General features: G+C 39.8%; 1 protein-coding gene across 1 annotated transcript in view; it reads left to right on the forward strand.

Moving 5' to 3' along the window:
• Positions 1-1282: 1282 nt before the first annotated feature.
• adamtsl4 (ADAMTS-like 4) overlaps positions 1283-16555 on the forward strand; it is a 64609-nt gene continuing 49336 nt past the window's right edge. The window contains exons 1-3 of the mRNA XM_036588407.1: positions 1283-1538; positions 5844-5913; positions 15669-16285. Coding sequence (XP_036444300.1) covers positions 1516-1538; positions 5844-5913; positions 15669-16285 — 710 coding nt within the window. The 5' untranslated portion in view covers positions 1283-1515. The remainder of the gene's footprint in view (positions 1539-5843; positions 5914-15668; positions 16286-16555) is intronic.

Raw genomic sequence — 16555 nt, forward strand, 5'->3', positions numbered from 1 at the left:
ACACACACACAGTACACAAGACTAATTTAACCTTTTACACCCTCTACATCCATCTGCATCCATCAGTTTAACAATAATCTACAGCCCTAAACTTCAACAACACATAAACAGCATTTATTATTTTTAGCATTTAAACAACCAAACAACAAGAATAATCCCTTCAACATTAAATGACCCATAAACGTAGAAAACACAACAACCTGTATATCCAACCAAGCAGTACTATATCAACAGCTATACGCAGAATAAAGGTTCTGTGCAGGTACGTTTTTCATTCATCAAGTTACAAACAATGTAAATGTACCCTCAAAAGGTTCAACAGTGGTTTTGTCCTTTTGTTTTTAGTGGAAAAGTATGTATGTGGACTTTCAGAACCTAATGTTTTGAACAGAACAATAAAATAAAAAGCCTGGAGACGAGACGGGATGTGTGGAGGCAATGCAATTTATATAATTCTAAATATAATTTCCATGGATTATGGTACAATTATGTTCCCTGAGTAAAGGTACTGAGTGTATAAGCATTTCAAGCCTTATTAAGTGGCTTTATGAAGCCAACTTCAGGTTTGTTTGTACACAAACATCACCCTTCTAGTTTCAGTGCTATTTGATTCTGTCTCACTTTTCAGATTAAACCTGTTTCTGTTCACACTGCCCAGTGTTTTTATATCTGTCAGTTCAGTGTAACAAAGAGAGGACTGTGTGTGTGTGCGTGTTTGGTCAAGGGGTCAAGCGGAATAAAAACAAAGCTGAACTCTGACAGTACTGTGATACAGAGAGGTAAAATAACTGTACAGGATTTTATTGGTGTGTGTGTGTGTGTGTGTGTGTGTGTGTGTGTCTTTCTGAGAACCAAATGTCCACAGAGTTTCATGAGGAAACTTTTTCCCCAAAAAGCTGCAGTTGTTTATTAGAAACAGTAAAAGAGGGTAAATCTGATGTTTTGGTTGGTGGGTTCAGGTTAGAGTCGGTTCAGTGTAGAACAGCACTGTTTCCATACATGTGCGCGCGTGTGCTGTTGTGTAATCCACACACTCTCCAACCCCTTCAGGCCCCCCAGCTGTCCAACGTCACACCACTTTTCCACAAGGACAAAAAGGAAAAGTTGGTTGAACGACAGAAAGAAAAAAAAACTGGCCCACCCCTCCCCTGCCCCTGAGGAGGAGGAGAGGGGGGCAGGGGGCGTGTGTGTGCATATGTGTGTATGTGTATGTGTGTGCGCGTATGTGTGTGTGAGTGAGTCAACCAGAGGGAGAGGCAGAGTGACAGAGAAAGGCGACAGAGAGAGAGAGAGAGAGAGAGAGAGAGAGAGAGAGGGAGAGAGAGAGAGAGAGAGAGAGAGAGAGAGAGAGAGCTGGACGGGGGAAAAAGTTGGAAACAGTTTCATTTCGTGCCTGAATCCGGAGCAAGTAGCAGCACGAAGTTCGATCGGGGCTCAATACAGCGCGACCAGCTTTGCGGAGGAGAGCAGGAGGAGAAGGAGAGAGAGAAAGAGAGAAGGAGAAAGGGAGCGAGAATGTGGTCTGGATCTGTGTGCAGGTAAGCTCCATGCGTTTAACCCTTTACGCTGCTGTCCAGCTCCACTGCCCCTCACTCCAGGTTTATGCCCATGTTCTTGTTGTTGCTGTTGTGTTTTTATTTCAGTCACACTGCACCACGTGCTGCTTATCCTAATGCTTTAAATATCGTGTTTCATTTGAGAGCAAAAAAAGTCATATTTGTGCGTAAAATCTTGCTTTTGTCATCTTGCAAGTGCGCAATTTGCACCGTTTTTGCAGCTTCCAAAAGCGACCGCATGGGAATGCTTGAAAAAAACGTGGGCAGATGATGGAGGGGTGGGCTGGTGGGCTGGTGAGGGGGTGTTAGTGCCCCTTTGCCCCCCCTTGCACCACCCCTGGAGCATTTTTGTGCCCCTGTCCGGGGCTGTTTTCGTTGGGGTTTCCGCGGCGGCGCGCAGCAATTATGGTTTTTGTGCAACGCTGCATTGCGGCTGCACACAAAATGTACTGCGCCGTTTTTGGGGTAAAAGCGAAGCCACAGATGCAGTGGACTCACAGGGAGTCGAGCACGACTTCGAATAACACAAGAAACCTCAATGTCTTGAAGGATTAGCCCATGGTTTGATGGACAAATAGGCTTAGAAGTTGTGCAGAGTGGTCAGGGAAGCTGGAGAAAGGCAGTGTGGCTAAAAGCAATGTACATTGTGCTTGACTTACAGAGGACACATCCACAGAGAGGAGTTTAGACCAGTGTTTACCAGCTCCAGTGTTGTAGTCCACCTCTGTACAGTTTTGGGTTTTCCTGCACCTGAGTCTCATCGTTAGTCTCATCATTAGTAAAGATCAGGTGTTTTAGAGCTGGTCCAGGTGTGCTACAGCAGGAAAACAGGAGACTGTGCAGTGCAGGTGGATCACAGCAGTGCAGACAGTGGTATAGGCTGTACAGGTGTGCATATCCGTGTCAGTGTTACTGTTTGTGTTGGCATTAATGCTCTCTGTTAGTGTTTGGTGTTCATTTTGGGGTCTGTGTTGGCGTGTCATATACTGATGTGTTTATTATGTGTACCTTACACACTTAGAAATAACAGTTCCTCAAGGGTTCTTTAGTACAGAATATAGTCGTATAGAATAATGAACACTCAAAGAACCCTTTGCATGATTAAAGCGTTCTTTGCATAGTGAAAGTGTTCTTCAGATTGATGAAGAATGTGCTATAGATGGTTTTATATAGAACCTTTTTGAAAAGGGTTCTATATAACACCAAAAAGAGGTAATCTACTGTAACAACCTTGACATCATAACAATAAAAGAACCCTTTCCAAAAAGGTTCTATATAGAACCATCTACAGCACATTCTCCATTAATCTGAAGAACACTCTGATGATGCAAAAACTCTATAATCATGGAAAGGGTTTTTCGAATGTTCATGTAGAACCCATGAATGTGCTGGTGTGTGTATGTTGGTGTGTATGTCTTCTGTTAATGTCACTGTTGATGTGTGTTGATGTTTGTATGTAAAGATGTTTATGTTAATGCTTGTGTTTTTTTGCGTTGCATACAGTTGCCAGATTGTTTCTGGTGTCCAGGCAAAATAATAATAATGATAATAATTCTGCCAGAATGCATATGTATTAACTATACTAAACCAATTGCTGATGTCTTGCCTTTAAAAATTTGCAGAGAAGTATTTAAGGGAAAGTCCTTCACAACATTTCTGTACAGTTTAATCATTGAGATGTAAACAGAGTCCTTCAGAGTGGTTTGAGATGAAATGGTTCTTTATAGACACATTTACTCACTCAGATTTCTTTACAGTAGTGATGAGAGGAATTTGGGGATTACTTTGCTTTACAACACCCTGCAAAAACGCCCTGCAAAATATAAAACAATGTCTCAGAAATCAGGCAGTGCATTCATAACCATTTCATGTAGTGAATTTCTGGGAGGGAGCATTTAGAGCCGTTGAACACTTCAGATATCTGGTTCTAATTATACGCATTTTTATACACATTTTTAAAACTTGTTCGCATTTATATGCTACACCAAACAGATTAGGGCCATTTCAGTTTCCAACATTTGCACAACTACGTACAGTCAGTAATGAGTGAACTGTATAATCCATGCCATGTCTTGTCTTGTGTTTATTGATGCTGGTGGGTGTGGCAAAGGCCTCCTCTGAACAGGGGTGAATAAAGTCTGTCAGTCAAAGTAGGAATATGGGGAGAAGATAGGCCTCATTATCAAATTTCATCTGCACTTTTAAGTATTTCGGTTTATTAAGTTTATACACTTTTTTAAAACCCGTACAAATTTTGTCCACCTGCCAAAGCACTTTTTCCCCCACTCAATCCAACCAAAATTCAGTGTGTATGCTGGTTTGTGTGTTGGTGTTTGTGTTGGTATCTGTATTTGTGGGCAGGATGCCTTGAGTGTTGTGTATGTTGCTGTGTACGTTGCTGTGTACATTGGTGTTTATTTAGTTTCCCAGCAACTCCAGTCCAGTAGTCCACACAGGCTGGTGTTTTGTGGCTCTAACACACCCAATGCAGCTCCAGAAGGACTTGATTATTAATAGTAATTAATGTTTTAACTATATGCTATATCCTAGACATTATATACTACACAGATTGATTCAGATTTTTAAAATAAAAGACTGCAAAAAAGCATGTCTATGTGCAAAATGGTTATGAAACCAAAATGCTTCAAGTGTTGGCCCACAAGTTTGATCCCTGAAGATGCCACAGCTATCTGCGGTGCTGTTCTCAGGTATAACTGGCCTCGCCAGTGATGCTAGCCAACCTATGCATCTGTTAGCTAACATAACAGAATTGGCCATTGTTGTGCTCTGAGCTGTCCTATGATGATAACTTCATTTGTCTCGGAGGAAGCATGCTTGATAGCACTATGTGGAAGACCTATCTACTGGGTGACAATTAGTCATGACTAAATTGGGGAGAAAGTGAACTAAACTATAATCGGTACAAAAAACCTTAAAGACCCCATATAAATCCTAAAAGCATATTGTCATTCTCATCCCCTGAAAACTGAGGTCACCATGTCACAATATATGTAAAAACTGTGCTGAGACTGTTTATGACACTAAGCAGCCTTACTGTTCACAGTAACAAAGGTACTGTTTCAATTTTCTCTTTGTTTCCACAAAGACAGCAAAATGAGAGACCCTCAGCTAAGACTGAGGGATATATAGAGTTTTAAATTTTGATACAGTGTTTTACGCTCTCAGTAATGATGGGACTCAGATGCAGGAACACACAAACCTATGCAGATCAGCTGGACTACAGCACTGGAGCTGGAACAGGCTGGACTAGAGCAGTCGTAACTGTTTAACTCCAGCCTCCAGATTTGACCCAAAGTCCTGAATAAAATGTGTTGTGTTTGTGTTGGAGTTGAAATCCACAGGACAGTAGATCTCCAGGAACAGGGCTGCTGACCATTGCCCCTGTGCAGCTCAAGCGATAAAGCTGTAGTCCAAGCAGATAAACTCTGTGGCTATTTATATTTGAGTGGACATTTGTTAATGGTGCACACTGAGACGGCTACATTATGGAGATAAATGAAGATTTCTGGAGACTCTTTTTGACCTTTTGGGTGCTTGAGGAAATAGTTTCCCAGAACAGCTGCACAAAAGGATTAAAGTTACTGGAATAAAATCAAATTTATACAATTTTCCTCTTACCCTGAATGCAGTTAAACTGTCTGAAGTTTGCTTCTTCAGTTCTTTAGCTAAAGAGGTAACAAGTAATGAAAGCTTATAGCATTAGCATTAGCACCATACAAACTACAAGCCTAAATCATCAAACCTTGTCAAGTTATTACCTCAAATAGACTTTCTTATGTGGTTTCTGATGCTGTTTAACATACTGCTTTTAGCTGTTTGACACACTGTTTGAGAACTGGGGTAAGTGATGATTTAGGCAGGTGGTTTGCATGATGCTAATTGGTGGGTATAATCTTCAGTTACTTGTTAGCTACATTAGCCTCACAGCTCCAGTTTAATACTGAAGAAGGAAACTTTAGACAACAAACGGGTCTTGACTGATCGGCTACCTTTGAGGTCAGGGGAAAACTGAAAACCAGATTTTTTTGCCTAACTACTCTTTTAAAGCAGTTACTGTGACTGAACGGACTCTGTGAAGACGCTGATTAAACCGGACAGTCAGTCTTCTGTCCCTGTATCCAAACACCCAGCTGAGCAGTTAGGTTAGGATAGGAGCCACACTTCAGGGCACAGAATGTATTTAAAGAGGAAAGAAGGTCAACATTCTGTCTCTATGTTTTAGTTTAAATTTGATCATATGTATCTCATTTTTCATAATCTTTGCAGATTGTTTGTGCTGTGGAGCGCAGTGCTGGCCGCTGTGCGTGTGTCTGGGGCAGACGAGGCTGAAAAACCAGTAAGTGATGATGACGATGATGATATTGAGGTGATTCCAAAAGGACGATTGTGATACAGATTTGTAGTGTTTCTATAAGAGTGGGCATGGTTATTTGAATACAGATAAATTAAGTCATCTTACTGTTTGTTAATCAGGTATTGCACTCAAAAATGTACAAATATGAGATATTCTCACAAAAATGTACAAAATATACATTATATCAGTATCAGTTATGCAGATATTGAGCAAAATTATGTTAACACATTAAGGAACACATATCAAAGGTTTATTAAGGTGTTCTTTGTTCAGTAGCCTAAATCACACTATTCTAAATGGTTTATTCACTATGCGTTAAGCTTTATTCATTATGACACATAATTAATAAAGTCTGTTATGTGATCATCTTAAATAATTGCGTTATTTTTTGTAATAATGTTCAATAAATGGCATGAGACTGTGTTTTCCATGCTCTATGGTAGAGTTTTAATCATCACTAATTAGAGACTAAATACATTTTTTTATAAGTCAGTTTACATCACAAATTCAGTTCCTATTCAGAGTTCAATTTAGTTGTTAATACATTTAGTTTTTAAAATGGCATAAAACTAAGTTAAAATATTCCCAGCTTGTGTACAAACCCAATTCCAAAAAATTGGGACAGTGTGTCAAATGCCAATAGAAAGGGTATTAAAACATACATTTTTTTTCCTTATGAACTTTATTGTTTCTTTTAACTATATGCTCATTCCTAGTTTGATGCCTGCAACACGTGCCAGAAAAGATGAGACAGATGTATGTTTACCACTGTGTTACATCACCTTTGATTTTAACAACACTGAATAATGATTTGGGGACTGAAGACACAAACTGATCCGGTTTTGAAAGCGGAATTTTTTGTCATTCTTCTGTTACACAGGCCTTCAGCTGTGCAACCAATCAGGGACCTTTATTGTTGTATTTTGTGCGCTTTTTCAGTGAGACACAGTACTGGACTGCAGGCAGGCCAGTCTAGCACCCGCACTCTCTGATTACGCAGCCAAGCTGTTGTAACATGCAGAATGTTTCTTGGTGTGGTCTTTCAGCATTAATGGTGCTATCACAGACATACAAATTACCCATTAATACCCCTCCCCATATCCTGAAAGACCCTGGCTTTTGAACTTTATGCTGGTAACAATCTGAATGGTCCTTTTTCTCTTTGTCCTGGAGAACACAATGTCCATTATTTCCATAAACAGTCTGAAATGTTGATTCGTCAAACCACTAAGTTTCTACTGAGCATCAGCCCGTTTCAGATGAGCTTGAGTCCAGAGAAGTTGGAAGAGTGTCTGGACGTTGTTGACATATGACGTCTGCCATGCATTTGTGAATGCAGCGAAAAACTGTGTTTATTGATAGCTGTCAAAGTAATCCCGAGCCCATGTGATGATCTCCATCACAGACACTTAGCAGTTTTTAATGCAGTGCAGTCTGAGGGGTTGAAGGGCATTCAGTTGCAGTTTTCAGCCTTATCTTTTATGCACAGACATTTTTCTGGATTCCCTGAATCTTTTGATGTTATTTAGAGGGTGAAATACCTACAGTCCTTGCAATCACTTGGTGAAGAATGTTATTTTTAAACTGTTAGATTTTTGCTGATGTATTTTTGCGAAGTACCGAGCCTTGACCCATCATTGCTTATAAAGGACCTAGCCTTTCCTAGAACTTCTTTTTATACCCAAGCAAGATAATTTCACCTATTTTCACCTAAGTTTCTTGAACATTTCACAGTGTTCCTAGTCTTAAATTGCTCCTGTCCCAAGTTTTTGGGAACTTGTTGCAGGCATCAATTTTAGAATGAGCGTATGATCACAAAAAACAATGGAGATAAAACATTACATATCTTGTGTTTGTATTGTTTTTGTTCAAGTACAGGTCAAAGTGTATTCATAAACCACTGCTTTCTGTTTTATTTGCATTTCACATACTGTCCCAACTTTTTTGTAATTAGGTTTCTGTTTTTGGCAACCAAAAGGCCATGGAATTATCATTATTTTAGAACATGGGATGCAAATTGACTTACTGAAAACATGTTTTGTGCTTATTAAGCCTCAAATTAGTGATGAGTAAAACTGGAACACATCTTCAAGTCCTAGTAACTTATTGAACTCTTATTTGCTCTAATGCAATTAATTCCAGAAATCACTTGATGCTACCTAGAACCTATAAAATGTTGCCAGTCATACACTAATATGATGTAAATTTTGGCGATTTGGTGGAGTCATGCTTAAGATTTTGCATAACAAAGCCTTATCAGAGTGTTTATTGTGCATTATTACAACTAGTATGTACTTATGTATAATATATAAAACTAAGGGGTTGGTTAATGTAACATTATGTAAATGTATCAATGCAGTTTTGAGCAATATGCAGTTTAGAAAGTGAAATACGTTATCTCAGCTCGATGTAGCAATAATTATAATTGTCATTAAAAATAAGTTATTAACTGATTGGGCCACAGAGAATGTGACAAGCGGTTGATACAGCATCTTAATGCATAAATATTTTTTACCCAAAGATGACAGATTTGTACAGTGTAAAGGCGTGTTGACATTTTCTAGGTCAACAGGTAGTTAACAAGACAAAATAAGATAAATAATCAGTAAGAAGATAAGTAATTGTTAAATCGGACATAACTGTTATAAAAACAAATATAAATCTGTAACACAAAAGTACGTATCTGTTATGAAAAGTGTTTTTATGAATTCATTTGTGTATGATGGTGCAATTATTTACTACTGGGAAATACTGTTGCAGTGAAGACTTTGACATCTTGGTTTTTAAGAGCAGGTCCACCCATTTTTAAAGTTGGACAGTTAAGCTCATCTCTTGAGTCCTCTATGATCGAAGTGAACACATTCCTTTCCTGGGCTGCGTCCAGAGAGTCAAAACAGAAACAATACAAAAGAGTCGTGACTAAAATATAAGCTACATTAGTCACTATGAAGGCATTTACTCAGTGCTACAGGGGCTTAAGCTAAAGATGTTAAGAGCGAGTTATATTTGAATTGAAGGCTGCCTACATAGAGACTTCATAACTCATGCATAAGCATTTGATAATGTATTTATAAAGCAAAACTTGAAGATTTATGAACAGTTTATGCCAGAAATGGCAGTAGCATTGTACTGACATAAGGGTCTTTAAAAGCGATGGGCATTTGTTCCATTTGTAACACTGTTATGAAGGATCATTCACAAATAATGGAACTTAAGAAGCAGAGGCTGAGTTAAGAGCACCACATTTTTTGGTTCTTTGGAAGGTTATGATGCCTTCGAACCTAAATAATAATTTTCATACCTATTATATGAATCCTACCTGAGTAAAAACCTTGGAAAATTATACTCCAGGAAAATTTCTTTACTTAAGTACAAAATTAGAAAATGACTTGCATTTAAATGTACTTAAGTACTAAAAGTACAAGTACTGCTATTACAGTAATTATGTTAGACTATTTTGATGAACAGTTTCTATTATGGAGACCTGTGTGGACTAAACAGAGGTAGTTCTCCTAAACAGATATTGTGCTTTTGTACTTAACAAAAAAACTGGAACAAAGGTCCATCACTTTAGTTTAAGGGTGCTTATGTCAACACAGTGTCATTCACTTCATAAGTCATCTTGTCATCACGTTATTACTGACAAAAACTGTTTATAATACATTTATAAAGCAATACTTAATATTTATATGCTTATGCATGTGTTATAAAGTCCCTATGTAGGTAGCCTTTTCTCTCTATTTCTCTGTCTCTCTCCCCTCTCTCTCTCTGTCTAGCACAGCAACTGCCCCTTAAAACAGCAAATATGAGTAAATCTTTCCGCTATTATGATGTTTGGAGCGGTCTGCTACAGTGTGAGTGTGTGAGAGTGTAAAGAACACACACATCAACACTGTGCACGTGGAGAACTGTATCTAAGTCTTTCAGTGCCAGGTTCATGTTGTGTGTGTGAGTAATCTCACGACTGGGAATTCACTTTTATTCCTTTGAATATAAAAAAACAGGCATTTAACCATCCAAAAGTACGGTCATCTGTCTCAGATAATAAATTACAATTTATCATGCTTCCTTTCCTGACAGTGCCTTGTTACCAAAATTTATGCAACTGTTTGAATATGATTAGAAATTGCATGTTACATTTTCTCCTAAATAAAATGTCGCTTCCTAAGAGATTAATCATTATATATCAAAATAGTTGTAATTGTAAAAAAAAAAAAGATGAAATGCACATGCATTTAAGCTGAAATTTACTGTAATGATGAACCTTTTTTTTCTTTTAAAGAAGACCAAATACTTCTTTATTGATAGTTTTACAACACAAAGTGAAGTAACAGGGTTGAATATCGGCTAACAGTAACAAATTGAACAGGTTAAGAGGGTTGATTGGATGAAACAAAAGAGGTTTCTTTCTTTAAGACAGTGTAACACCTTTACAGAAGGTACTGCAATGATTTGTGACCTAAAAAACTAGAGTGCTGTCATAGTATGATTTTGTCAATTAAATACATATATAAAAGTCGAGTATTTATTACACACAATGTGATGTGCCACTTTTCTTTTTGTCTTAAAAAGCTCAAATAAACAAAAAGTTAGGCCTACAGGACTGAAGTGTAGATAGGTGTGGAATGTTACCATGGCACTGTCTGAAGAGGTGCATCTTCAGTCCGTGGTGGAAAGAACAGAGAGACAGGGCAGTGCAGACCTAAGAGGGAAGCTCATTCCACCACTGAAGAGCAAGAAAAGAGATGTGAGGACCAGAGCTTGGTATCTGGTTCTGATTTACAGGAAGCCAGTGAAAAGGTCTCAATAGGGAGATCTTGGGCAGATTATGGAGCAGAATTTCATCAGCATTCTAGGAGAAATGGCATATGAGAGAAGGCCGGAAAGCAGGGAGTTATTCCCCCCGTTAACTGGTTTTAACAAGCCTTCATCCACTTGGAGTCCTCAAGGGAATTCCCTGCGCCATCTTAAGTGCTGCTCCATTACTTTATTAGCTCAAGTAAAGGGAGTTAGATGAGCCCTCGGAGGGGTGAGGGACTGAGCAAACACCAGTGTTGACTTCAGCAGCAGAACTTGCCCAGAAATTATTGCGATCTGATGCATTTCAAATCCAAAATAATGGTGGACAAATCTGTTTATAAGCCACAGCAAACTGGTTTAAAATGCTTAACTTTTCTTAACTTCATCACTTTCGTCTGCTAGCTGGCTTGTTAGCATGTTAAAGGCTTTATGGCTAACAAGGCCAAAAAGAAAGGTGTTACACAACGTTTCTACTCCAAGTTTATATTCAGACAATGCAGTTACTCACACATGTACGTTCAGCTCAAACTTCTTAAAAACATTTTGCTTTGCAAAGTTTTCATGGCTAGCTGATTAGCTCACTGAGGCTAACCTGCGTACTGTTTGAATAATCCGCTGCTCACTGTTTTCTCCCCCACTTCTGCACGAGTAGCAACTTGTGACACACATCCAATTGGTGAGTTGAAGTGAGCAAGGATGAGTTAAAAAAGGAATTATAACTGGGCTATTGAGTCTTGAAATGACTAAGACTTGTACAGGATGTTGAAGAATCTCTGCAGTCAAAAAAGGTTGTTTTCTTCTGAAGATCTAAAGTATGAACCTATAGGATCTGAATATTATAAATACATTAGGGGTGGGGGGAAAATCGATATTTAGACACATCGTGATGCGGACGTGGACGATGCTGAATCAATTCACAAATGTCAAAAATCAATTTTCTAAATTTTAATTGATAACGGAATGTTGACGGAACGCAAAAGGCTGAACTTGGAAGTGCGGAAGTGCAGCGTCCGGACAATATGTGGCATGCACCCTACATTAAAAGCTAGTGCAGGGGTCGCAACCCAAAGGTTAATAAGAGTCATTTTGTCCTTTCAACAAAAATCGAACCACCTTGGGAGCCACAACATTTTGAGTCCATTTTACTATCTTGGCTGTACATGTGCCTCAGTATGTGCTAATGTACGAGTGTAGGCTAAAAATATAATACAAACAAAAACACAAACTTACTTTGCTCTGCTTTAAGCTTTAGCTCAGCTGTAGCCACTTTTCTTGCATCACCAGCTGGAAACTTCCACAAAAGTAGAACAGTTTCTTGTAAATTGTCTCTCAATGTTCTACTTTTTACGAGGCAGAAGTGGCTTCTCATTTGACATCTTCTTGTTCGGATTTTCCCATTCCACCTTAAATGGTGCCTGAAGTGCCAGAATGTAACTGCTGCACCATTTAAGGTGGAACAAGAAGATTCAAAGAAGAAGCTGTCGAATGAGAAGCTGCTGTAACGTGATGCATGGACACCCATTGCCACAGGAACTTGCGTCACCGTAACAGCGCATTTTATCACAGATGAGTGTCAGCCAGTGTCTCATGTGCTCCAAACAAGAGCAGTGAATGAGAGCCTTCCAGCTGACTTGGCACATCACTTCCGTTTGATTTATTAATAAAAGATATTGAAAGTAAATTCATTATGGATCATCACAAATATTTTGCTTTTAAAGTACCAAGTTGTCTCACAGTGAGAAAAAAAAGAAATTCTGTATAGAAAAAAGCTGCTAGATATCTTTTAGTTAGAGGGATCGGTTCAGGGGAATCCAATAATAAAGCTGTGGGGAGCTGGAAGAAAACCTTTCTAGGCTACCGGGTAGAATTCATCCTGAAAATGAGAGCCAAGCAAGAGCAGTAGGTCAAGTTCAGCAGTGTTTACCTTGTTGAAAAGAAGCAGGTGAGGGAGTATGAGGACAAAGAACATTGAGTTCTCCTTGGCTTTGTGGAGAGTTTCTGTCCCTAATGAAGTCTGTTGCGTGTCCTGGTTTGTATCCAGGCTAGTCGGCGTAAAAGAGGTTGTACCTGTCAAGATGGGCTGTTAGCTGTGGCAGGATAGATAGGCTGTTCCATGATTCTGGACAAAAATGGAGAGAGTGAAATGAATCTGTAATTTGTAACATTAGTTGACTTGAGGTTATGTGTCTTGATTAGCAGCCTCAAGCCCTGTTTTTTCATCGGAGGACTGATAGAGTTTGCTTTATTGTTACCATGAAACAGAGAACGTAATATTTTAGCTATTAACAATATTTAATAGCTACTATGAAACTAATATGTAATCCATATAACTATGTGAGGGAGGAACTGAAGTGTGGACCCTGCACATTGGTCTTAAGGGTTTAAGGGGTTAGAGCTGTACTTTTGCTAACAAGGTTAAAATTTACTGACCTTCTCAATCAGTATCAGTGTAAATACGGAAAAAAGAACGAGGGATTTTTTTTCCTCTCATAATCTTAAGATTCATATGATGTAACTTCCTGTCGTGACTTATGGAATGTTCAAAATATTTCAGAGGGTAGATGGTTACAGGGTTTATGTGAATATTGTGGGACATCACTAAAATGTTACATTTTATAATTTTATAAAAAAAAATAATGAATTTCACATGGAAACATGCACTGCACATCCCAAAATATCCACACTTCCCTTCTAATCAGTGAATTCAGCTACTTTAAGGTGCACCAATTGCTGATACATTCATTTGCACACACACAGTTTGTTTAATCTCCATAGAAAAGCATTATCAGTAGAATGGGACACTCTGGAGCAGCATCAGCATATGAGGTCACCATGGCCTGTACCTAGCGCCGACTAGAGCCCCCCGACACTGGGCAGTAGAGAATTAAAACTGCATTTTCTGGAGTGATGGAGCTCCAACCAGTACCTTTGGGATGAGTTGTAGTGAAGTTTATGATCCAGAACTGATCGTTCAACATCAGTATCTGACCTCACTAATGCTCTTGTGGCTGAATGTAACCAGAACCTCTCAGTAATGTTCCAACATTCAGTGTAGTCTTCTCAGAAGAATACAGGCTGTTACTGCAGCAAAGAGGGGACAAACTCCCTCTTAACACCCTTGAAAAAGAGAGAGTATCTGTGTGCTGGTGAGAGCATTAGTGTCTTTCCAAGAAGCCGGGAGAGCGTGTGCATGCGTGTTTGTTTGTAGAGAGAAGCTGAAATTATGTGCGGTAGTCAGGGGAAGTGTGTATGTGTGTGTGTAGCCTCTTCCATGTCATCCACTATGACTCAGCCATTTCCTCACATTAATAATAGCCGTGTTTTTCTGATTGATGTTGTTACACACACACATGCACACACATGCCAAACTCTCACATACCACCCTAATGTCTTTCTCTCTTCCACTCCATCTCTCTCTCTTTCCTCTCTCTCTGTCTTTCTCTCTCTATGTCGTCGACTCTCTGTCTTTGTGTCTCTTTTTCTCTTTGTCTCTCTCTTTCTCTCTCTCTCTTACTCTTGCTGTACTTTTCTGTCTCTCCATGTGACACACATCCACACAAACACGGTCTTGATGTTGTGTGGCCCTGGCTGAGATTTGGACGGATCAGAGGTGACCTTTGACCTCTCTGTTTTGGAGTATTTTTCCCTGAATGGAAACTTTTGTTTGGCGGTTCCTTTCTTTCCTGCCCCGACCAGCTCCGCACACAGCCCAGAAATTTCTGGTCCTCTCTTGTGTTATGAAATAAAACATTATTTTTGTACACTGCTCGTCAAAAGTCTGGGGACAGGGGATTTTTCAGAGTAAAACATTTTATTAATAGTTTATTTTTCAACACAGCTGCGTCAGAGTTGCTTAATTGCCTGAATAACAGTTTGACACTTCTCTTTTTCATTTAATTGCTGATGAGTGATGAAAGCACAACAAGTGGATCAGTGGGGTTTGGCAATATTCACAACGTAGCACTGTCACGAATATTGTGATAAACATAAATATTTATATGTGGTTTTGATTTCCCCAAAATATACCTGCTGTGCCTTTAATATGTTCAGTTACCGCAAAACAGCAAAGACAACATGCTTAATTGAAATAAAAACATTTTGAAAAGCCTTTTTAATAGGCAGTGTACATCTAAAATAGAAAATGACCCTGGGCCTACAGAGGTCACTAGTCTGACCCCATCATAATTGTGACACTATTTGTGCATGCGTTACAAGTAATTGGTTCAAAACTAGCTGCTTAATTACATAAGCAAGCTGTCAGGTGACTGAAGTGTACAAGGCAGGGCATTCGTTCAAACTTGCCCACTTTTAAGTGAGACATTTTTTCATGTCTGGCTTTCATCATTGTGCCTCTGAACTTGACTTGGCTTTTTTTTTATTTGAACCATAAAAATGTGATTCCAGCTGTCTGGAATCGAGTGTTGTGCTTCTGTACACTCACCATTCATTTTATTAAAGCACCTCCCTTGTACTTCCACTCACTATATAGATGTTCAGTTACAAACTGTAGCCCATCTGTTGTTATGTGCAATTTGTCTGCTACTCACTACCCCATTCATCATAACTCAGTTTTTGACCACACGACTGCTGTCGACTAGATATTCTTTGAGTGATGGGCCATTCTTCACACAGCAGTGATACGTGGTATTTGTGTGGTTGTGTGTGTGGTGCTGATACGCGTGTATCAGACACAGTAGTGTTGTTGGATTCTTTACACATGTCAGAGTCACTGTTGGGTAGAGAGTGGACCAACATCCAAAAATCCAGCAGAGAGCAACTCTGTGGTCAGAAACTGACCACTAATGAAATGCTACAGCCTGGAACCTGGTTTCTGATTCTGGATTTTGTAATCACTGATGTAAAAACAAATTAGCTAAAGTCAGAGTTTCTAGTGGGAGGTGATTGTTAGTAATTTGGTCATTTGCTGTCTGTCCTAGGTGTCTGGGCGACGCTCTCGACAGGTGGAGGAGGAGGGGCTTGAAGGTGTTTGGAGTCCGTGGAGTGAGTGGGCGGAGTGTTCTCAGAGTTGTGGAGCGGGCGTGTCAGAGAGGCGGAGACGATGCATGCCTCCACCCCAACCTCCACGGCAGGCTTGGAGTGGGCCGGCCTATGTGCCGTCTGGTGCCTCAAGCCACTCCCCCGTGATCTCTGCAGTCAGACCGTACTACCCCTCACTGTATCCTGGCAATGAGCCCCCCCGGTACGGTAGCACTGGGGCTGACAGGCCGCCGTTTTATTCGCCTTCACTTCCAGCCAATCAGAGTCCTGGATTACCCCTTTACCGGAGCACAGCTGAGGGGCCAGGTCCAGAACAGCCCAATCACCCCCCTCCATTCTACCGACCAGAATTCACGCCGTCCGGTCAGCAGCCAATTTCTATTTACCGTTCACCTTCTTTTCCTGCCTCCTCATCTTCCTCTTCTTCACCCTCTCTTCCGTACGGTCAGTCAGGAAGAGTTTCCAGACGGCCGCCCAATCATGGGGCAGGAAGAGCTGGTGGGGGTGGCAGTAGGAGGTCCGTCTCCACCAATAGGGATCCGTCGTCTGTAAGAAGGTGAGTGTAATTAGTTAACACGTCGCTTCTGTATCACAGATACGCTGTAATCTGTATGTTCACATAGATTACAAGCCAATAGTATGGAAGGAAATATTTTACAGTTAAGTAAATTTTCCTGCAATCAACTGGACGTTTACTGACATCTAGATTAATCCTCTGGGGTCAACGAATGCGCCAGTGCATCAATTTAAATGTTTTAGTGTTCCTGTTAATATCTTTGCGATAAGCACAGAAATATGGTGTAAACATTTCCTGAATCTGTAGAGT

Source organism: Colossoma macropomum, unplaced genomic scaffold (assembly GCF_904425465.1).
Source record: "Colossoma macropomum unplaced genomic scaffold, Colossoma_macropomum, whole genome shotgun sequence".
Lineage (NCBI taxonomy): Eukaryota > Metazoa > Chordata > Actinopteri > Characiformes > Serrasalmidae > Colossoma > Colossoma macropomum.